Source organism: Tetrao urogallus (assembly GCF_951394365.1).
Source record: "Tetrao urogallus genome assembly, chromosome: Z".
In the NCBI taxonomy this organism is placed as follows: Eukaryota; Metazoa; Chordata; class Aves; order Galliformes; family Phasianidae; genus Tetrao; species Tetrao urogallus.
Window position 1 is genome coordinate 36,965,001 of NC_136816.1, and position 24,512 is coordinate 36,989,512.

The window sequence follows — 24,512 nt, forward strand, 5'->3', positions numbered from 1 at the left end:
TTTAGGTGTTTATTTTGCAAAAAGTACCAAAGACAGCAACATACACAATAAATTGTAGAAGTAGAATTTTCAAAATAAATTTACTAACATACATCCCGATCCATGGACTGCTGATGTGAACTGATAAGACACGGCTTTTATTTAATGTCTCAAGAAACACATGGAGTTGAACTGAGCAAGAAAAGATACATACTGAATCATTCATGATTAAGACAATAAAAAGCAAATCAAGTAAGGTAACAAAGACGCTCAAAGCCTGTCACTTGAGGAAGTCATGTTTTTTATCAATATTGACTTCTGCATGCAAGTACCAGCACAGAAATGCATAGCTTGGAGTCCCCATAGACCTTCAATCCTTCCAGCCTCTACTAGGAAGCAAGCTGCATTCTGTCTGATGTGCCAGAAGTAGGAAAGCACCCAGAAGAAAGACTGCAAATGGAATTTAAAATAGCAGAAACTGGCTTCAACTTCTCCTCTCACAAAGACAGAGGGAAGCAACTTGCTCAAAAAGCTGACTGAAACAAGTAAGAAGAAGACAGTGCAAAGTAGTAGGAGGTGCTGTTTCAGGAATGCCACCAGTAGAGATCTGTAGTACCCTAAACAGTATTGTCCCACTACATCGCACCAATCCTTGGAGCGTTTCACAAGAACTCATATTTTGTGAGTTACAGCATCATGTTATAAGATGGAGAAGTTTTCAGCTTTCTCCACCAACTAAACGAATCTGATATCACAGTTAAGTTTTATGGAGGTTATTTTAAATTTAGTAAAGTTTTTTTCTTTTTAAGCTTAGAAACCTATGGCATTCCACTAAGGCACTTACAGCCTTGAGCTCAATTTTTTGCATCCCCCACTTATCATAATTAGGTTTTATTATCCCACCCTAATTATAATTAGGTCAGAGTTTCCCATGCTAATGTCTCCCCCAACCACTGCAATACAGGTGCATATGCACAATCACCACTCTTACCACTTGACCCTTTCCCTCACAAGCCCTCCAAACAGCCTGACCACAGTTCTTCTGCACCTGCTGAAAATGACACAAACTAACCTCTGCTTATCCTTACAACTATATGTATATAACACTTTTAAAGCCTACTTTTAATTTATTCAGATGCAGTGCATCCCCTATTTATTTAGAACACAAGATCATATTCTGCTTCTCAGGAGTACAAGAAGTAATCGAAGAGAAATGCTGCTGATCAGTATTAGTTTCAATCTGTACGTCATAAAGAACCAACAAAAGGAAAGAGTCAAAACCTATTCTCAGGAGGCTTGTGCTTACCTTGAGATTGAGATGTCCTTACCTGCCTTAGAAAAATATTAACGAGACAGCATTTCAGCTAAACCAGATTGCTCTACCAGAGCAATCCAAAAAGAACCATGCTTTTAAAATTGATGCACAGCACGATCAGGAAAGGAAACACTTATGTTCTTTTAAAACATTACCAGAAAATACTAAAATCTCTATGAAAGAGAATTGCTTCAAGCATCCAGCTCTCACTCTTGATCTCCACCAGCAAACACTCTTCCTTGGCAAGCACACACAAAGGAAGATTCAGAAGAAGTTATGGGCCATCATTATCCTACAGATTTTCTCTGGTTTCAGTGCCCACTTTGGAACAGAGTCGTGCTTCCAGAGTTATCACTGGGAAACTGATAAACTATGAAGACTCAGAACTATGAAACTGTACCAGACTTCCAGTTACATGTCTAAAGTCGCACTGTTTTCACCTTAAAACTTGCAGAAAACACTGCAGCCAGTGTTTTCTAGCTAGGAACTAGCTAGTACTGCATCTAGTTCCTCATAAAAACAGGAAAATCATCACGGCTATTGAACTCAGTTTATTCCTTCCAAACTCACCTGCACACCAGGAATAAGGCTTTTTGCATCAAAAATACAGTGACTTCTTTTCTACTTCTCGTTGCTTTTGCTTACCCATCTCACCCTTACCGTGTTGCCATGAAAGCTGAAGCACATGGTCAGTTTGAGTCACTGAGAACTGCATTTGTTTATGGTTGCTTCTATAAATGATTATACTAGAGATCAGCACACTTGCATGAAGTGTGTTTGTTAGGTCTAATTACAAGAATTCTGCTAGAAAGCAGTCAGATTCCTTTTCCAATCCTTCAACTCCTCTTCCTCTTCACATAGTAGGAGGTACAGTCACAAATTAGTTAAGAAATCTAGCAAAAATTCTTATTTATTTAAGGGGAGATAGTCTATGCAAAGGAAACATTTTAACTCCTTTTCCTCTGCACCTTCCTCTTTTATTATGATAATGAGCAATACTCAGACGCAATTTCCATACATTAAGGAAACAGATTTTTGCATTTAATTTACTAGATACAAATCTTTTTAAGCCAATACACAGAAACATATCATTTTAATAATACACCCAAAGAGATGAAAGAATAGTGCAATGGATTTTACAGTAAAGCTATAATGAAGCATCAACTTTAGGATCTTGGTAATCACAAAAATCCAAATAAAGCATGTTAACATCTCAATTTTTAAACCAAGTAGAAGTTGATTCCTTCTGAAAATAACTAAATGGTTCACACTCCTTGATGGTATTTTAGCAAGTCTCAGCTACTGGAATCAAGTGATTGTCTAAGAATCAGACTACATTTAAGACACCTCTCTCCTTTTCCCACATACAAATAACTTTTTTTTTTTTTAAGCAACACTGAACAGAAAAATGAAAAATACGTAACACTAAGGACATGCAGCAGAGCCCATGTCCTTTCACTCTCAACTTAATCGCAGGTTTCAACTTTGGGCACTGATTCTTGATTTCTTCTTGCTTTGAAATGACAGCACCACACTCCCACAGTAGTACCAGTCATGAATTTCCACACCACAATATCCAGAGGGTGAGCCAGCTAGGCTATGCTGTCACCAGTCTTGTCACTCAGGCCTTACTCCACAGCACACATAGTGACAACAGCAAGCCAGGACTCCAGTTCACTTTTGTTAGGGCTACCTGCAGACTGGGTGGGGTGTATTATGGAGCTGGAAAGATGAGAGGTTCACCCAGAAACAAATCCTGAATGTTCCAGTTCATCTCCACCGCATAGACTACATTGCTCCATATTCACGTTAAGCAAAATGCGCACTGCCACTATTAATTTAACAAGAAGGCATTCTTGCTGCAGCAAAAAGCTGCTTGCTTTTCTATGAGCAACCACAGAGTAACAGTCTGCAGCTCTGACTCCCATTGTGTAGAAAATATTGATATGAATTGTCAGGGCTTATAATTTCAATCACTGTGGATCATAACTGCCTTTGCTCACAATAACTCCTTTTCCATTTCAGCATTTCTGCAACTGGGGTTTCCTGCAGCACTTACTATTTTTCTCTTAAGTGGAGGAGGACTAGGAAAGAACAGGTAATTTTACCCTTCAAAATGTGAATATCTAAGAAGTGGTAGTTTCACTAGAGAAGTACATCTAAAATAATCAGGCAGTTTACAATACTCCTTTTAACCTTCTAAGAGGATACATTTGCAAAGCAAATGTTAAGACACTTGTAAGACATGAATGCATAATACATCCAGGAAATTCACTTGTCCAAGACAGCTGGATACACTAAGTACATCCTGATATTCAATTCATTTGAATGGCATTCCCCCAGTAAAACTGAGTCAAGCAACACTAAATGACATTCACCTTGAAATGGTGTGCAGTATTATTGAAGTTTTCAAATACCTTTCATCCATGAAGAATTCCAACTTAACATGAACTTTTTAAAGAAACATGAAATTTGTGAAAATGCTATAAAAAGCAGAACAGGAGGTTTGGAGCAATGGAGAATTATCTGGTGGGGAAATGTGGATTTCATGAAATCTATTCCAGTGCTGTAACTCCCTGTGAGATCACACTTTGTGTGGAAAGCTACTATGAACTGCATTAATTTCAGACAAATGCTCAAGGTGCACCATATGTTAAGAATGCTCTTCATCATTCTGCATACACAGACTTTAATAAAAATATCTAGAACACAGAAAGTAGGTCAAATGCAAGCAATTGAGAAGGGTAAGCGATCGATTCTATAAACAGTTTAAATTTATGATAACAATATCAACATATTTCTCCTTCAACTCGTTATCACTCGAACAGAATTTCTTCACAGTCCATCTCAGCACCACAACTCCTCTGCAAGCAACTGGGTTTGAAACACAGGCAGCACTCTCAACAGTGGTGCTCTACCTGCCTGGGAGATGAGCTAGAGGAAGGCTTTAGCTGTAGCTTCCCCATGCACTTGTATATAACAGGCTCTGAAGGGACACCACTTCTGCCTAATCCAGCTGCTCTTGTTCACCACCTCTGTGCTGCCAGAGCTGCAAAGGCATTGGGTGAACCAAACAAGGAACACATCCAAATTAAAATTAACCCCAACAACATTTTCTTTTAAATACAAATATCATTCCCACATCCAATTTACTGTGACTAAACCCAAAGAAAATGACATAAATGCCACCTCTTGCCAGCCTGAGGCACACAGAGAACTGCAGTCTCAGACACCAAAAACCTCTGTGCCAAGACTCCTTGTGAGCACTCAACACCCTTCTCCTTTAAGTCAGAAACAAGAACACAGTTAGAAGAGCAAACCGCAGTGCAGTGCTCTTGGCAAGCTGCACTTGCCTTGTGACAGATACCGAGACATCTCCCAGCGTGGGAAGGCTTCATTTCACTTCCTCCACCATGCTGCAACCCCAATGTGCTCCCATCAACCACAGAACAACCTCTCCACCTCCCGGGTTAGTATAGCAATCTGCTCCAGCTGCAAGTTTTGACTGGTCCTTGCAGCCACCTATGAGATCATATGGTAAACCAAGTCACCCATGCACAATTGCATGGTGAGCTCAAAACGATGAGTAAAAACTGGTGAAAATAAGCAGCGAGCGTCCTAGTCTGATAGCGGTCAGATGAAGTAACTGAACATTGTGGTCAAAACTGTGAAAAAGAAACACACTCATAAAATACTGTATGCTTTTTCGGTTACAGCAGACAGCATGACAGACAGCAAAACCACATTTCCATGCCTTTTTTTTTTTTTTTTTTTTTTTTTTTTAATGGATCTGCGGCTTTTTGCCACGGAGTAATTCTATGGTTTACCAAAATGCAGTCTTTGGGCTTGTTAATTTCATATTTACTTGGCTGGCCTGTAATCTCTCCACTTTTTTAATTAAAAAGGTTTCACTTCAGGCAAGTGTTCATATGAAAAATAGTCATTCGAATCCTAATATTTTTACCCACAAAAACTCACATAGGTTCTATCTATTTTGGTTTACAAGAGCCTGTTTTGCACAAAGTATTATAATTATTCCCTTTCATAACAGTAGTTTCCCATGACAATTAGAGACTTAGTTGTGCTATTCTGTTTGCATTAGAAATTTGCCAGAATACAAGAAAGGAAACCTTGAAATCACTGAACTATCCACAGTTTGTTTGCAAACCTGTTCATGAATAATCCCTGGCTGTTTTTCACAAAGACAATGGAAAAAACCAGGGGGAGGAGGAAGGGAAATATGTTTGATGACTAGTGGATAGCTCAGACTGTGCTTTCTTTGTGTGAGCTTCAGTGAAGATAAAAGAATTAAGTTGGAAAATATTAACCTTTAATATAAAAGGAAGGCAGTTTAAAATGACTGATTTCTTTATTGAAAAAGTCACTTTTCACTACTGCAACATACCATGTTATGAAGGCAAACAAAAGAGAAGTGAGAAAAACGTGGGTTTTTTTTTTGTTTTTTTTTTTGTTTTTTAACAGTTGCCAACAAGGGCTGCATCGACTTTGCCACCACAGGTATAACCTCAGCTCATGACCACTAACCTGAAGTTGACTGAAACTAGCTGCAGAACTACCCTTGCTGACCTCTGGATTCTCAGGCTGTTAGAAGGATCTGAACAAATCTGTCAGAGGCGGTTATAGAGCACCTGTAAGTACTTCAGTTGTACTTTTGGATAAGAACTCCATGTACCTTAAAGCACTTTACCTCAGCTCAGGACTTTTAAGCAATGTTTTAAAAAAGCATGCCATTTTCATCCAGTGCAACTCACAGCCATACATCCACTGCAAAACCTCTCCAGATTTCATTTCATCTGGCTGCAAATTAGACTTCTTCCACCTCTGCAGATTAAACTAGGCTAGTAAGGGAGAGACCAGGTCCTGAACAGCTGCTCTACATCCAAAATTAGCATCTTTCTCACTAAGAATAAACAGGAAAAGTAGTGGTAATGGGATGCTCACATAGAGACACTGATCTGCTTTAATGCTCTAAGTCCATTTGCTTCAGCAAGGTGGAAAAGCACAGCAATGTTTCAGAGGAAAACACCAAACACTTACCCTATGCTGTAAACAGTCTTCTAACTAGTATTTCTTTTCTGAAGTCCAACTTCCTTTTAGCCTCAGAACAACACTTATAGCTTCTCACACATGTGGGGTTATTCATAAGCTGAGAAGGGAAGACTTCAGCAATGCTGTGATGCTCACTGTTTAGTACTAACTGGGTTTGCCTAATCTTTGACAATTCATGCTGCCATTAACTTCTTTCAACCTCTGCAACAAATAAATTTTTAAAAAGTCTTTTACAGATTCATAGTCTGTAAAACAGCAGGTAGAAATTCCAATGGAATTAAAAAGAGACTATTTCAGACTACTAGTTCTGCCTGGAATGAGGAGGCATAGAAGACTTCAACAAAACCTGTATTTTCCTCATCTTTACAATACTATTGCTTATACCAGAGAAACAAGATCCCACTGTGCTGCAGCCACTGGCTATATAGCCGTCAAATCCCAACTCTGGCATTTGCTAAGGTCTGGGCAGGCTCCTGGTCTCAGGGGGCAGGAGGCACACAGAAATAAGTTGGGGCAAGCTACAAGAAAGTTAATTTTTTTTTTGTATTGTTCTGTTTTTTCCCCCCCAGAACCCTAGCAAGTTGAAGTCGTAGTATTATCCCATTTTCCAGGCGTAGAACAAAGGCTGAAAAGAGATTACCAAGGAACAAACCTCCTTAATACAAATTAAAGTACAGACTGCAATACTGCCAAAAGGCACGTCAGTGGAGCTTGCTAATTGCAGCTGTGATGAAAAAGACAGCAGAACTCACACGGGAGACAAAATGAGGACAAAACTGTCTTGGGAAATAGCAGCCTGCCCCAAGCACCTTACAGTCTAGAGAGATAAACACAGGCACTTGTAAGTGACTCCCGTGTAATAATATCTCACCTCCTGTTTCTTAACATATATTGGTCTCCAAAAACTCCTCTGTGGTAAGTTACGCTCCAGGAAAAAGTATTATTTTCACTTCCCAGACAAGAGAATTGAGGCAGTGGAGGTCACAGGTGAAGTCTCAAGAAAGTATGTAATGAGATTTTTAATAATGCCTAAACAGACAAGTTTCCTAATTCAAGCAGAATATCAACAGATAAATGCTCAAGATTTCCAAGAATTCCTAAGAGCAAGATGACATGTAACCACACCTGTAGATACATAAACGTACGTACGTAACTTAAAAGTCATCCCACATAAAGAGACTGGATTTAGACAATACAGTCCAACAGTATGATCTTCCCCCACTCTCTTCTCCTCTCAGGGATCACACCATACTGAAGTCACCAAAAACACACCGGAGTGTCAGCTTCCAGCACTGAAGCTCCCTATTAAGTATTTCTGAGTCCCCTTCCCAGACATGTTCAGAAGTATCTTTGGCATCTAGCTCACAACCAAGCCTGGGCAAACACTTCCCCTCAGCGCTCCTCCACCCATGTCCCCAAGGGAGCTGAGAACCCCTGCCAGAATGGTTCTCACACAAAGCACAGCAGCAGTCACGTTTGTAAAAAGTAAAAAAGGGTGGAGAAGCGAGAAACTTCTATGTAACAGCTTAGTGGTTAAAGAATTTAATCACAGTATTACATATATTAATTCTTTCTTTACTCCTCGTTCCCACCTCCTAGGAGCACACCCTACCCATTAGGCTTCTGTGAACTCTGGGAAGGAAATAATCCCTGTTCTTCCACTGCAGTTGAAAAGTCCCATTAACCAGATTCTGTTTCCAACCATTGTACATGGTAAGAACATCAGGGGCTAAAACACATGGAAGGGTTTGGGACAAGGATTGGAACTCAGAACAATATCTTCCACACCACCACAGACAGTCCTTCCAGGGCCACAGCACAGCTTCTCTCCTCTTTCATATCCACTGAACCATTAAGCAGCTCATGCAAACCAAACAGCTTTCTGCTGCACCCCCTAGTCTCTACATCTTCTCCTGAGACACAAGTCTCCTTAGCAGACAATAAAGCAACTGAAATAAGATGAACTAAGGATGTTGCCTTGCCCAACTTTTTTGTGCTTTTTATTGGTTGTTGTTATTATTATTGTAGTCTCTTTTGTTTGCTTAAGAAAAATATGCTGTGTTCTGGCTTTGACAGAACGTTTAGGTCCCATTCTCCTAAAGGTGAGTCTGAACTGACACTACCTTGCGAGAGCAGCATGTTGTGACAGCGCTATTCGAGCTGTCCCAAGCAGTACAAGATTTAACACAACAACCACTCAACATTCCTCTGTAAACTGCACTCACTATGTGCTGTATCTCTTTAACTCCACAATAAATTGCTCAGCTCATCCCAAACACCGCAAGCTCCCTACCGCCCTTTATCCTGCTGGCCCTACAAAGGGACCCACAGCAATACTCCACTGCCTTAGCAAACAGTTGGTCAAAAAGGATGGGCCAAGGTCCCACAGGCAGCCTCTGACAGTGCAAACCAGAAACTTTCACTTAGAACTTCACAGGCCCCAGACCCTGGCAGCCGAATCACAGCTACCTGGGAGCTTTGTGCTTTGCATCTTATTAAGAGGCATTTCTTCTGACTACAGACTTGCAATCTCTCCAGGTTCCGCTGCAGGCTTAAAGATATCTCATGACCCTTAATACAGCACATACTTATAGCACCATTTTTCCTTGAAAGTACCTGAATTAAGATTATTCCAGGATTCCCACCCACACAAAAAAACCTGGCAAAAATTAACTCTTTAGAAGAAAACCACTACTTCTAGGTAGAAAACATAGCTAAGTAAATTGCATCCAAATAAAAGATAAAATGTCATAGTTTCACACTGTGATGCCAATTCGCACAGCATCTTGTATACATGTTTCTAAACTCCTCTTCAGCGGAAACCCACAACCTCAGAAAAAAAAAAAAAACAAAACAAACAACACCCCACATGTACAGCCATGGGGACTCTGCTCTCTCACAGTTCTCTCTATGTGGTGTTCTCTATCTATCTCTATCTGCAATTGTTACCCTCAGTTAAATGTGGTTTTAGGAAGAATGTCAAACAGGAACACTTCCCCAGAAACTTCCAGAATGCTGTAGGTATAGAACTGTAAGACTTTTCTTATGCTGCCAACAAGGGACATATAGTGAGTATTTTGATGTCACCAGCCTGCAGAGATAAACCAATGAAAGTTGTGAGAGGGGGAGGGATAAATGCCTTCTACAGATGCATGGAAAAATGACTTTATCCTGTTACCCCTGTCAAAGACACCATATTAGTTTTGCTTCATTTAACACCCATCTTCATTGACTGACTCAAACAAAGAATCTATATATGACTTACTTTTAAAGAGTAACATCTCCACATTTATGCATGGACAAATATATAGCAAATTACTCCAACATAAAAGTTCTCTGATGTTCAGAGAAGTCAATGCTTCTTCCACAATTACTGTTCTAGAGCAAAAAATGCAAAAGACCCTCATCAATTCCTGGATTTATTAATTTTGTTTAGAGGGACACAAAGCGAAAAAGCACACAGTTCATTCCCAGAAGCTAAGAACTAATGAAAGAAACTGTAAATAAACAACCTGTTCACAACACAACAGCTTTCTGCAATTAGGACAGAAAGCCAACTGGTTAAACCCAGTCTAAGAACACATTATCTTCTCTTTGGCAATATACCGATATAAACATGGAGTCTGTTTTATGTACAAAGTCTTTCCATCTTTCTTGTGCTATCCACATAATGGGCTGATATTTTCAGAGGTGTCTACTTAGTACCACGTCACATGCTATATGAAATTACAAAGAGTAGACTGTAGTGTGCTGTAGTTGACTCTTTCGCACATCAGCACAGTGCCATCTTTCAAAGGGTTTACTGTGAAGCTGGATGGATGTCATACAGAATGAATGGTACTGCAGGGAAGTATAGGACGTGAGAAGAAAGCTTATTAACTGGTTTCCTCCAATCCCTGTTCTTTGCCTCCTCATTCAAATGAAAGAGGTTTGGCCAGCTTAGTCCATGCTGCTTTTGATTTTCTTCTCCAGACACTATCACAGGACCAGTTCACCATTTCCAAATATCTCCAAATACAGTTAACACAGAAGCAGGCAGGAGAATGACTCTTGCCATCTCCAGTGTTCTCTTCTGGTGGTCCCCAGGGCATAAGGACAAAGGAAAACCCACCACAGCTAAGGCACTGCTGGACCTCATTACAAAGCTGACACAGGTTTGGAAGAAGTTCTCCTCTCTCAACAGCAAATATATATTTATTCAATATTCTGTGATTCTCTAGGGCCTCTCATCTAATAATGGAAGTTAGCAAATTAAATCTTACATCACTCCTGTCATGTAAATATCACCACCATTTCAGAGAGGGAGAAACGTTCAGAGATTTTCACAAAGGGATGCAGAACTGCAGAACTGAACTGTGAGTTCAGTGAAACCACCGCTGCTAATTTGTCACACACTTTCCACTAAATGGCCTCTTTCCTAGATCCAAAAGAGTCAGGCCCACAGGTAAGCATTTAAAAGTACCCACTATAGGAAACAGAACACATATCAACACTGGCTTTCCACTCTAGGCACAAAGTACCTTGTAGAGCTTGAGCAATGAACTCACATCTCCTCACTCTGCAGCTGCCATGAAAAGCCAGCAGATTCTCATGCCCCTCCTGATGCCAAAACCACAGCACAGCCAGTTCCTCTCTTGGAGTTAAATGGCCTCACAAAGCCCAATCTGGGTTCTTGGTGCCTGGCAACTGCCTGATAGTCCTCCAACTCCAAGCAAAATCTCACAGGTTAGACAGAAAGCCAGTCAGAGACACCACAGGGGCCTCTTACAGAAACCCAGCCATGCATGGCCCTTGGCGCGGCACCTTCCATAAAAACACGGACAAACACCGCAAAGTCCACACCTGACCCTTTCCTGGGCCATGATAAGCTTCACAGCAGCTATTTTGGTACACAGTGAACCACTGTGTTTTCAAAATTAATCAATGAAATGTTTTAGCCACGAAATACAGCTGCAATTTCCTTATTCATCCCTAAGAAAGGAGAGAAATGGCAAAAAGCGGTTGCCCAAGATAAATGTTAACATCATTCCCTTTTCTCCATGGTTTTAAAAGCTAAAATTTTAATTAAGTGCCAACTCATGTGTTTGCTGGATATCTGAATTACATCCTTCTGGAAGTCCTGTAAGCTATCTGCATCATAAGGTATAAGCACCAATAAGTTCCACCTTTGCTGCTGAGAAACAAATGGTCTCAAGAAAGAAAACGAGTAACTAAAATGCCTCCACTGTTTCTAACAACTCATTTTAAACAATGCCACCAAGTTAACAGGCATCACCCACCGAGCAGCTGTGAAGAAGCATACTCAAGACATCCCAAAACTCTATACACTACCCTGCAAACTCCTTCCTGCTATGAAGGGTGGGCTGAGGCCAGGCATCGAAAAGCATGGAAACCTCCTGCTGCCTGCTCCCCTTTACGCCATACCAGCACCTCACCTGAGCTTAGGCCACGTGTATTTGCCCTACTGTATCTTAATTCTGTGGTATGGGGTCTGAACTCTGAAAATACATGAGGAAACAGGTTCTTTTGCTTTCAGATCCACCACTTAAAAATATGAATGTGTCCCTGTACACGCAACTGACTGAAGCCCCTTTGATGCACCAGCATTAGCTTTATCAAGCTCTCTGTGCAGATGAGTGCCCATCTATCATAGGCAGCTCAGCCCCAAAGCCATCAGTGCACTCCTTCTGAAGAACACCAGGAAAAGGGACGCAAGATTTCTGCCTCTGCAAACTCCCCAAGCCATCAAGAGAAGCCTGGCACGTAAGCAGACAGGAACGAATACATGAGAAGCTTACTTCATTTGGGATAGAGGAAAGAACAGCGTTTTTAAAAATTAAATGCTTTCAGTGATCATCTACAACGTGCACCAAGCATTCAACACGAGCCAAACAAAATTGACTGGCAGGACTTATTAGTATGCAGACTCTTCATAGCATGAAAGGGACAGATTTTGATTTTTTCTCAACTGTGAGATGCTCTGCTGAGGATTTACAGCAAACATAAGAAAAAAGAAAAGCACACATTCTCATTGCCAATGTTCCACATCCCAAACATAATAGTGAAAGGTTTTTCCTCCTTTGAAGAAGTTGAATCTCATCCAGCAAATGACAGAAACCTCTGGCAATATAAGATCGTGTGGAGAAATCATTTAAGCAGACCGAAAGAAAGAGGCCAAGTCAGAAGACCTCCACTCAAAACAACATCGTGTCCTGCGCTCCGTCTCCTTCTAACATTGATGGGGAAATCACCACAAGTATGTTTGTGGCATCGTGGCATAAAATACTCAAAAAAAATTAAAAGCAATTCTAAATTATGTACGTTTTTTTTTTACTTTGCATTATTTTTCCTTAGTAGAGTACAGCTCATATACTTTCAAGAATAAAAATACAACAATAATTGCAAGCTGCATCAGATGTCCAGCTTCCTGAACTTTACTGTGAACCTTAAGAGGCTTTACTCTTTACTAGCAAGAAACTATTACAGAAGAACACTGGAGAAAAAACTAAAAAACATGAGCCAAGTGCAGTCTGGCAGCTTAAAATTAGAAGAGAAATAAAAAGAACCCCAAATTTATTATTTATCTCATGATTAATTTTCATCCAATCTTGTGATTTTCTGGGGATTGGCATGATTTAACATTTAGAGTTGGCAATAGAGCATACCATACAAATACATAACAATAAAGAGACCAATTCAAGTTTACTGTGGGGACTATAACTTTGACTGGCCTGACATCTGCGCATTTAAACATCTCAGCCGTAACATCACAGTGTTCAATGCCAGAACATTACGTACCTGTCATAGGCTAGTAAAAATGACTCTGTAAGTCTAAATCCTGTTTACACAGGCAAGAAAGAACTATGTACAGTTCTAGTCACCATTTGTGATATATTTTCATTATATTTAAAAAATACTAAAAAAGAAAGTTACACACATCTTCTCTTGACATAGTGCCAGTATGTCCCCCACTACACTTAACTACCACATTTGTGTCACCACTACGATAAAGAATAATAAGGAAAAAATTCGTCATAAATATTACTTCAAAGTAACAGTAGAACATGAAATTATCAACTTGAACCAAGACAAAACCTGTAAAAACACACCTATGAACAGAGACACTGACTCTTAGAAACACCTAATATTTTTACATTTTAAAATAAAGATTACTTTCTCATTTAAACCTTCAATTTATTTTATAGAATTGCATTTCTGGAGTATGGATAGGTAGAGCTTCAAGTATACTGTCACCTGTTACTTAGTGCAAGCATCAGTTTATACTTCCCAAGTTTCACATTATCATCTTTGCTCTGTTGCCCTTGTGCCTTGTGGGTAAATAGGTTTCCTGAAAATCAGTGGCAACAGACATGCTCAATCTGCAGACAGCAGCAGAAGTGACTTCTGCAACAATTATAACTCCTCTGTTCAATAGCCGGCACACGTCCATGACAGACTTGGTGCTCTGTTCTATTCTCACAAATTTCTACAAACGACAGGCTGCCTCTTATTAAAAAAATCAAAATACGAATAAGGCCAAATTGCTAACTCTCAATATAGGTAGTATTATGTGTAAAAATATAAAAAATTCTGTTTCTCTACATATGCTGTGACACACTGGAGGGTATCACCCTCACTGTACCCTGAAGAGAAAAAACAGAATCTCTGCCCTGAGAAGCCTCCAGTCACGATTATTTCACATCCTTGAACCTTCATGCTAAAAGTTATTTATTTCAGTTGCAGAACCAAGCAGCCAAAGATTTTCAAGCTAGATTTACAGTCACCTCCGCAGCCTTAATTCTACTTTCCTAATGTCTATTTTGTGCAGTGAAAGAGGTCCTCTAGGAAAAGCGGTAATGAGATCAGTGAGTGTATAAGCAAGACCTGCAGCACGCTGCAGACACACAATGGGGCAGGATCAAACTAACATACATACTGTAAAGCCTGAGCATCCTAGCACCCACGCTTTGAAACCTCTCTGCTAATTAATGTTTTTTTTTCTCTCTTTTTTTAATGACCTCAGCACTTATTTTTTTACCCCTGAAAGGAAGGCAAATCTCATTGTACAGTATGCTGCAACAGCAATTACACATGAAACGGTGACATCGCTCCTCACTCCTCTAGCTCTGACTGCTCAGCACGAGCCTCGCAGTGTAGCTGTGCCTGAAGCTGTGCTAGCTGTCCAGGAGCAAGATCCCCCTCACCATCCTCCACCTCCACAGCACCTAGGGGCTACCCGTCACAACAAAATCCCTGACTGCAAACAGTAAAGGTCACATTTTCTTGCAAGGGGAAAAAAAAACCAAACACACACACACAAAAAACACAAAAACAAACAAACAAAAAAGCCACAAATTTCTGTGAGAATTTTTGATACCACAAAAGTGTTAGGCAACCCTAGCCATAGGGTCACCTTTGGCTTCCCCAGTAACTACAAGTGTGCCCATAAACTAACACAGACAGTGAGGCAGTATTGCAGCAGCTAGGATATTTCAAAGGCAGAGAAACGCTTTTATGTGCAAGCAAATGCGAGGACAGCCTTCTGCAAGGAAAAACAGAATGTATGACTTAATTTTAAAGTTTGCTCAGCATGTTTCGTGCTACTTCCTATGTCTTAAGCATCTGTCTGAATTGGCAAAACAAGTGGGTGAAAATGACATTTTCGTTTCCTTGTGTATGGCAAAATAAGGATGAAATGCAGACTCTCATCCTAATATACATTATTCTGAAATTGAAGGGGGTAAGCTTACTTCAACAGTAACAACACAGAGAAGCGCAAACAACAAACTGAGTAAATTAACATGTCCTCCCCACAGAAAGCTTGTCCAACATCTGTGTCAGGGAAAAAAACATCTTGCTTAAGAATTGAGTCATTAATACAAAGCAAGAGGTTTCTGGTTTAACTGCAGAACAGCATGTTTCTTAAGTTTTCATAAGCTTGTAAGCTGTTCCACTGGCTTCAGAGGTTAAATAACCTAAAACTCGGACAAAAAAGCCTCAGTAGTCAAACCGATTTGACAATCTCTTTTTTGCATTTTGTGACTTTGATGGAAAAGTCACTTGTTTTTCTCTTCCTTCTTAACAGTCCTGGGTTAGCTGCAGTCTTCAAAATTTCACTTCTAATTTTTCTCATTCTAAAGTTTTCCAGTTCTGACTACCCACTGCCTGTATCTCTGTTAAATCTTTCCTACTGTTTATAACAGAGAACAAATTCAGCCAGTAAAATGTTAGCTGGCTTTCCAGCTATTCTTCACACAGAATATAACTTCAGCTGCTGCCTGCTAGAAAAACAAGGTTTGCACACACATGTGCACACAGATCCATGCCAAGCCTAGCCCACTGCTAATGAAACAAAGAGTGCTTTTCTGTTACATACACAGCGTACACTCAAACCAATTCCCTGTGATGTATGTGTTTTATGGCTGCGAAGATGAAAAATGGCCAAAACTCGGCCCTAAATTAAACAAATTGATTCCCATCTTTACCCTTTTACCAAAATAATTTACTAAGGCTTAAGAAGCAAGCAGACTCAAGGCTGGGATGTCGTACAACCCATATATTAACTCAGTCGGCAATAAATCTCCCCTTACTCTCCAAGCTCTGTACTATTTTCTTAAATAGCTCACTATAAAGCCCCAACCTAATTAAAAACAGCTTTCTCGGCAACAGTGGCCTTGATTTCACTTATTTACACATTAACTGCAGCATCCGTTTGGCCAATCCAGTCTATTCCCCGTACCACGCAGGGCCTTTTATCTGCCCTGGACAGCGTTTTCTCCAGCAGATGAAGTAGATGCCGATTGATTTGCTGTCGAGCATGGTAAATTAATAGCAACAAATTGCTGAGGGCCCCATCTCACTGCTCCACCATGCTTCGGCAGTTTTGCTTTATTTGCTCCATGATGGGCAGCAGTCAGGCCTCTTCAAGTCAATTTCTTCTTAACAACCTGCAATACTTTTCAATGGTGAAAATAGAGCCGTTCCTTGTAAGTCAGAAATCAATATCCTATTGCCCTTAGAAAATGCTAAACAAGCAGTATTGGCAATCCACTTGGTACTAGAGGGTATCAGATATAATGCAAATCCATACCGCTTCCCTCCTCATAGTTATTACAGTTTGCTAAAAGGTTCCTAATGCCATTTATCATCATTTACCATCGACTACTGCAGCTATGATTATGATATCCTATCAGCTAGTAGAGCCCTTTCATTTCTATCCAATTAATATTTTAGCAGCACTCAAATGGTTGTTGCCCAAGTCTTCTAATAAAATTTACATGGATTGAACTGAAATGGTTTGGGTTTTTTTTCCGTTACTGTGATCTTAAGAAGTAATTTCATTTATTTTTCAACACACAGCTTCTTAAGAGATCTGAATTTTCCTTCAAAAATGCTGAAATCCAGCATTCCAATGTGTGAATTAGTTCAAAGATGTAGGCCTGACCAAAAAGAGAAAATCAGCATTTACATACTTCCACCTCTAAAAAGAGAATGGAAATTAGAAGAGAATGCTTTATCCTGCTTATGTCTTCCATCAGTCTCATTCACAAATATCTGCTGTCTGGAGCCAAATACAGACACTTATTTTAAGTGATAATTACAATTCTCAATTAAAACCTTCAGAAAGCATGTTTGATTACAGCAATTTAAATAAACTGTTTACCATAACATTAAAACAGCCTAATTTCAGAAATTAAACCAAATGACCATCAACAAGTAGCAACACTGTATTAGAAACATAGCGCAGTATGTCAAGTATTCATTCATAAATCATTCACTGAGCCTCAAAAAAAAAAAAAAAAAGCAACTTTGTAGGAAATGAACTTCTTTAGATCACACTCACACATTCTCCTTTATTCTAACACTAAGATTTACAATCGCAGGGAATTATCTGTTCATACTGCAATCCAAAATCCCCAACCTACTGTCTTTTTTATTTTTTTTTTTGAATGTGTCTATTTTGAAGCTCTATTGATCCCAGTAGAGAATATCAAAAATTAGCTTAATGTCTTAGGCTATACCACCACATGTCACAACACACCCCACACTTGTCTTAAAAAAAAAAACCAAAAACAAAAAACTACAAATGACTAATTCTACCAGTCTAATGCTATTTACTCAGTTACCAAAATTTAAATTAATTATGTTCTCAAACATAATTGTTAAAAATTGGCAACATTATGCAGGCTTAATTAAGATTAAATCCAATTTACTAAATGTACTTTAATTGGTACTAATTACATTAGCTTTCCTTTCAGAATGACAAATTCCCCATAGGTTTCACTTTAATAGTCTTCTATCAAAATCAACACAGGATGACTGATGATGAGCATCACACGAGGGGTGGGAAAGCAACGCTCTCCCCCTCCTCCCCTGCCCGGCATGCACACACACTATTGCCGCGCTCCACGTTTATCCTTTTATCAATTTGCTAAGTCACAGAGTCATGACTCCATCACAGCCATCATTTTCTGTTCCAGTGAAAAAATTCTCTAAAAATAAATACTCTGTGGCTGGGAGCAGCCAAGAAGAACAGAAGCTTTAACAGAAAAATACACAAAGGTTTCAAATATCAGGGCCACCAATTACTAGGGTACTTCCAAGGACTCCAGGGAGTCCTGCTCTTGAACCCTTTGAGACGCAAATCTAGTAAGTGAATAAGCCTAACCTGATCTCAAGAACTCGGCCCAATTACGCCGAAGGGCAACTTCACCGCATTATTGCCTGCTTTCCATTACAAGGGCATCCAGCAGTACATCTGGAAAGAACCTAAGAGGAACCAAAGCTATCTGCCCACAAAAACAAATAAAGACAGATATGCCTCTGTGCTAAAGTGAAAAAAAAAGAAAAAAAAAAGGAAGAAAATATAATAAGTAGGTGGTTTGCAGGGCTGTCTGTATTTCATAATGTGATAAACTGCCCTCAGGATTTTTGATATGATTGAATTTAGAAAGCTGGGGGGGGAAAGAGGAATAGAAGAAGAAAAAAAGAAGAGTGAATCGCTCAATTTCAGGCGAGGAAAATTCAAAGATCTGAGAGGAAGAAAAGGGAATTTAAAGTGGAATTTAAAAAAGATTCACGCACATCAAATGAAACAATCAACTCCCTATATATACAAAATTGGGCCCCCACGCTGCCATCACAAAGCAAAATGGGAAATATGTTGCATTTGCAGTAGCAAGAGCAGAAAGGGAAAAAAACACTGTGGGAAGAGCAGAGGAGACACGAAGATACAAACGAATATCAGATTTAGGAATGATAGCAAGTGAGTTTCATAGCCGCAGCTGATTTGAATCAACATCTGACAAAATATTTAAGTGTTTTGCATGAGAGTAGACTACTTGAACTACTAATTCAAACAGACTGAGCAGTACTGGAAAAGGGTGTTTAATTAAAACTTGGGTTCTTTGTCATCCTCATATTTAGCTGAAGCTAGGGACTTAATTTTTTTCAGAATATCATTGACATCCCCATTGCTGTAATCATACACAATTTCTGAAGCATTTAGAAATTAAAAATTAAAATCAGTTTTAAGTGAGTTTCCCCTACGTCAAACAAACTAATTACACGTTTTACTTGCAAGCCAATACTGTCCCACATCATTTTGCATGGTTAGTTGAAGTCTACATACAACTAATTGCTGTACGTACAAAGCACCCAGAAATATAAACAAGTCTAACTGCAATAGCCGCTCTCAAACGCAAGTAAGAATACACCACGTAGGTGGCCTGCAGAGACTCTGGACTGGGTGAATTGTTCTTGTGCATGACACCAACTCTGCTTTTCAGACAGGACCCAGCCAGCCCAGCTGTTCTGCCACCCTACATCTTCCACCCCACAGCATTACAGGGCCTGGCTACAAGCCAGGCATTGCACTCACGCTCCACAGGTCTATGCAGGGCTTCCAGAGCTCTGCAGCGTCAGAGGCAAACCACTCCAAGGACAGAAAACCCTCTGCCTTTGTACTAGCCTACCATCTAACATCAATGGCCTTCATCAGCACTGGAAGTACTGGAGAGCTAACAGGACACAAAATATAACAAACATGAAAAAAAAAAATCTGAATTCAGTTTGTTCTCACTGAGATAAAGGAATTATATTTCCACAACCACTACTTAGATTAGGAACACATACAAGCATACAAGCCAATTGTCAGACGGTGTTTCTTCTCCCATTCAACCATTTATTTCTGTCATTCACCCTTTCCAGCAACATGGGTGAACTGCTCAACCGTTTGCTAAAATGAGTTGTCAGTATTAAACTCCACCATATTAAAAGTTCTCTCGCTGGAAAAGAGGTCAGATGTTTAATTCATTCTCCTCCAGAGAAGGTTAAAAACACACATTACTGAATAAGAAATTCTGATTTACACTGCCATGCTCCATACCAGTAATCTCCTGCTAATCTCAGCCTAAGTGCTAGACTTCAAGGCATAGAACCAAGCGAAACATCACCCTTCTGGAAAGCTCCTTTACCCTTTCGTGTTTGACGTGCTGAGACACTTGCTTTTTGAGAAGGGTGCTGGTAGGCAACCTGAGGGAGACAGCAACATGGCTGCACACTGATTGCCGCTGTAGCTCCAGCTTAAAACAGCCCCAGTTAACTGAGAATGAGCCCTTTCCACACCCAAACACACGTCCCTTGACACCCGATATGCATTCACAATGCAGCTATCACTCCAAAAAGGCAGCCCCAGCACCACAAGGCCAAGGTGACTCAGGGTTGCGCCCGTCTTACCCCTGTACACAATGTGCTCCATATAGCCAAACACAGGGGGTGTCTGGGCCAGCAAGGAGCACACAAAATTTCCTGCACACTTCAGCATGCAATTAAGGCAACTTGCACATAACACACATCTGGTTAAGGCTGATGGGAGAAATTACAGTGAGCGTTCTTACACAAAGCAAAATATTTACCTACCTGTTTATGCATTTCTATATTCAGCCCATAGGACATCTCATAATACTAAGAAAGAAGAAAACGACTGTTAGACCTTACAATTTATAACAGCCATTCCAAAATTTGCTCTGACTCAGACATCATCCGTACAAAGACAGAGACCCAGAAATGTTTACTAGCCAGGAGAGCTCCTGGAATTTGACAGCATGTCGCAGTTGCCCATTTTTCTTGCTTTTTATTTTATCTGTGTCACTTCTTGGCAAATCTACAAAGGATGGCTATAGAACAAGCAAAAAAAACAGACAACAAAAAAATCATGAAAAGTAATCACAGCCAGAGTTACAGATTAGAAGCAGAAAAGCACATAGAGAACGCTCAAGATTTTATTCCCTAGCACACATGAAAGATGCCAAAAAAAAAAAAAAAAAAAGCCTGAAGTGCCTGAAGCCAGACAGACATATAAATCAGCAGACAACTCACCGAACAGTTATTCGATATTTTAAATTAAAAACACAAAAAAGCTGTGACTGGATGGCAGGGATGAAAAGAAGGCAGAAGCACATCGGCCAGAGAGTCAGGCAGACATGCCACTCCGACATCCCCCATCACAGGGAGTAGGGTCAGCGTGCAGCTCAGTGGCACACCATACTCAGGACTTAAGCAAATCAAGCATGAAAAAGACAAATGCAAGCCTTAACATATGCCTGTGCTCCTGGTTAAGAATTTTTCAAGGTTATTTACTCTTTTTTTGTGGATACCGGGGTGTTATTTGTCAGGCACATATAGAAAGCAGCTAATCCTTTGTAGATGTACAAGGTAGCGGGCAGCACAGGCTCCTCAGAGTCAACACAATCCATCATGCAATTATGTGCAGGGAGACATTTTCCTGCGCGCCTCACTTGGCCACACAGTCCATAGCCCTCTAAGAAACTCCTCACACTCAAAGCCCCACCATTCCCAGTTCAGTAGAGCAGTGCACAGCAGCACAGGAACAACAGCTCTTCTAAGGCAGGAGGCTTTGGGCCACAGATATACCTACACAACTCTGAACACAGTACGGGGGGGAAGGGGGGGATGGAAATAAAAACATTACCCCAGAGCACTTTATGACAGCAGAGGGAAACCAGCAGGAGTAACCACATTATCCCCAGAAGCACTGCTGGAGTTGCAAGGGATGTGCCAGCATGGTGAGGACACGTCCTCCGTTGCTCGGGACATTAAGCGGCAGATTTTGCACAGAGTATGGCTGCTGCAAAGAAGTTACAAGCCCTGAACTAAGAACTAGCGATGGGAGCACTGATGCAGCCTCACAGCAGCAGCACTCGCTGTCATCTCTCTGCTCGCCTCCAGCAACCTGAGTGCATCTCAGTCTCAGCACACCGCGCTCACAGACGCTCTAACTGCTCTGCAGCTCACTTACCATGACATAATGCCGCTGCATCTCTGTCTTCTCGCTGGCCAGCTTCTCACATTCTAGCTTTAAACTGTGCAAGACACAAGAAAAGCATGGGTGCTTCATCACGCCAACCAATACCCCCCCACACTCGGGGTCTCCCCTTCCCAGCGCTTCCCCACATGCAGACAGACAGAGGTAAGTCCCGGCTCCTGCCCAGGGCTCCGAGGGGAGATCCGCGGTCCCTCCCGAAAGAGAAAAAACCCTCTTCACTCCCGTGCAGCTGTTCCCGGACGAAAAGAGACAGGGAAAGCACCGCACACAGTCTCGCACCTATGGCGGTAAGCCTGAGGAGTCACAGAACAAACCCGCGGTTTGGTTTGGGAAGTTTTTGTTTCCACGAGTTTTATGAACACATTGCACTTCGTTCGGAGCAAAAGTACATCCACGCTCCGAGGACACAAAAGTTACCGCGCTTTCGTCGGGGGGTTTACATTGCCGGATGGCAGAAGGGCAGCGAGCTGCTGCGGGGCAGCGCGGGGCAAGGACAGCTTCGGTGCGGCGCGAGAGGGGCAGGGCCCGGCCGCTCCCCGCGCCCACCCGAGAAGGCACAGACGAAGGACAGCACGGCCACCCCACGGCGGGCGCCGGGCAGCGTTACCTGTGGTACTGCGCCTGCAGGAACTGGAACTCCTCCTTAATCCGATCGCAGGACTCGGAGATGGTGAATTTAAAGGGCTGCGCTGGCTGGTGCGGAGCCTGCAAGCAAGCGACACGGTCGTTCCGCCGCCCCTCGGTCGCTCCGCGCCCCCCGGCCCCGTGCTCTCCGACATGGCCTCGGGGGTTTCGGGGAGCGGGGGTGCCGCCCGCCGGGACCCGGGAGGGCCACGCGGGGCAGCAACTTGGGGCGGCGGCAGCGGACAACAATAAGAAAATGGCTCCAACTCGGCGGGCCGCGCCGCACTCACCGGGTGCCGGGTCTGCGGGTACATCTTGCTCAGGTCGCGGATCATCCACGCCGCTTCGGGGGGCGCTGGCGGCCGCGCTCAGGACTCAGCGCTCAGCGCTAGGGCGCTGCGACAACAAGGGGCGCCCCGGCCCCGCCGCCCCGGGGCTGGCGGGGCACCCCGGGCGGCAGCGGTAGCGAGGCGCGGCGGCGGCGGCGTCCCCGGGGCCCGGGGGCCGCTGCCACATCCCCCGGGGGCGGGCGGCGCCGAGCGGCTCTCCCCGAGCACCGCCGCTTCGAGCGCTCCGGAGGGAGAGGAGGAGCACGAAGAGGAGGAGAAGGAGGCAAGCAGGGAGAGCGCCTGGGCCGGGGGCGCTGCGCCGAAGGTCCGCGTTCGCAGTTCTCAGCCTCCCGCAAACTTTTAGTGCCGGCGGCGGGGCAGCGGCGCCGGGCGGGGCGGAGCGGGGCGGCGCTGCCGCGGGGCCGAGGCGCGGGGGCCGCTCCTGCAGCTACCGCATCGCAGGGCTCCGCTCGGGAGGATCGGTTAAAAACAAGATTTAAAAAAAAAAAAAGAAAAAAAAAGAAAAACAAAAATTAAAAAATTAAAAAGAGAGAGAGAGAGAGGACGAAGACGGTACGGTCCGCGCTGTTTTATTTGTATTTTGATTTCTGGTTCTCCTCCGCCTGTCCAAACTCCGGGAAGCGGCAGCAGCGCGTACAGAGCGCCGGGCCCGGCCCGGCCCACACTGCCCTGCCCAGCCCTGCCCTGCGCCCAGCGCTACCGCTCCTCGCCTCTCCCACCGCACGCTCTGCCGAGGTGACTCCTTTGACCAAATTTAGCAGCGCCTCGTCATTAACATTCTGATACATATTCACAGAGGCCGGAAGGCCACCGCCCGCGGGGCACCCTGGGAGCCGTAGTCCTCTCGGGAGGCGGCCTCCCCGCTCCTCGCGCGCGCGCCTCCGCCCGCCGGACTTCCCCTCCCGTCGGGCACCGCGGCGCTTCCCGCCCCCCCTCGCCCGCCCCCCTCTTCGCTCTGCCCACGAAGGGCGTCGCCGGCGACCAATCAGCGGCGCCCTCGCGTTAATCGCTGTTCTGTATTAATGCCCATCATTTCGCCGCTGACAAATGAGCACAGGGGCCTTGAGATAGAGGGCGGGGGGGGGGGGGGTGGTCCCCACGTGGGAACCTGACGCCTCGCGGGCCCGCGACCAATCAGGCGGCAGCCCGGGCTTCTCCTCTTCTGTTTCCCCGCCGCCTGAGGCGGAGCTTTGAGATCGCCGCCGTTCCATAGCGCCGGCGTTCGAACAGGGGAAACATTTGTTCAGCTGTCAATCAAAGTAACGTGGGCTGGTGTCTGCTGCCGCGCTGCTGCTCCCGCCGCGTCCTGCGCGCGGGGTGGCGGCGCGGCGGGAGCGGGGACCGGGGAGTTGCGGGGTGGAGGTGGGGGTGCGGGACGGGCGGCCCTGCCCCCGCCAAACCCGGCGGCGGCCGCCTGACCGTGCCCGCCGAGAGGGCCGCGCGCTAACGAGGGGCGGCGGCGCCTGAGGGCGGTGAGGGCGACCCCCGCCGGGCGGGCGGCGCGCACCGATCGCGGAGTTGCCGGGGCCGCGGAGCTCCGCGCCGGGCTGAGGTGGGTGGTGCTGCCCTCCCGCGGGGCTAGTGCGGCAGCCTCAAGTGGTGCGGGACTGGCGAAGGACTCTGCCCAACGTTCGGCGGGTTACCGCGCGGACAGAATGCTGTCAGATGCCGTGGTCTCGCGTCACGCGCTGCTCGCCGCCGTCTTGTTTTTCTACTCTACCCCGCAACGTGGCCGCGGCAGGCGGAGATGCGTCATGTTTGTAGTTGCCGAACGTGACATAATTTAAGTCTTCTTCCTGCCGGCTGTACTTAAGGGACAAAATCTGCT

General features: G+C 43.4%; 1 protein-coding gene across 12 annotated transcripts in view; it reads right to left on the reverse strand.

The window, feature by feature from the left end:
• LOC306956756 (transducin-like enhancer protein 4) overlaps positions 1–22,669 on the reverse strand; it is a gene marked incomplete at both ends in the record, with an annotated part of 98,396 nt that extends 75,727 nt beyond the window's left edge. For 11 of the 12 annotated variants that reach the window (XM_079548047.1, XM_079548046.1, XM_079548041.1 and 8 more), the window contains 4 exons: positions 20,285–20,329; positions 21,684–21,747; positions 22,318–22,415; positions 22,625–22,669. In XM_079548047.1, coding sequence (XP_079404173.1) covers positions 20,285–20,329; positions 21,684–21,747; positions 22,318–22,415; positions 22,625–22,669 — 252 coding nt within the window. Of the gene's footprint in view, positions 1–20,284; positions 20,330–21,683; positions 21,748–22,317; positions 22,416–22,624 lie in introns of those variants that run through there. The other variant, XM_079548042.1, reaches the window with a different exon arrangement.
• Between the last annotated feature and the right edge of the window lie 1,843 nt (positions 22,670–24,512).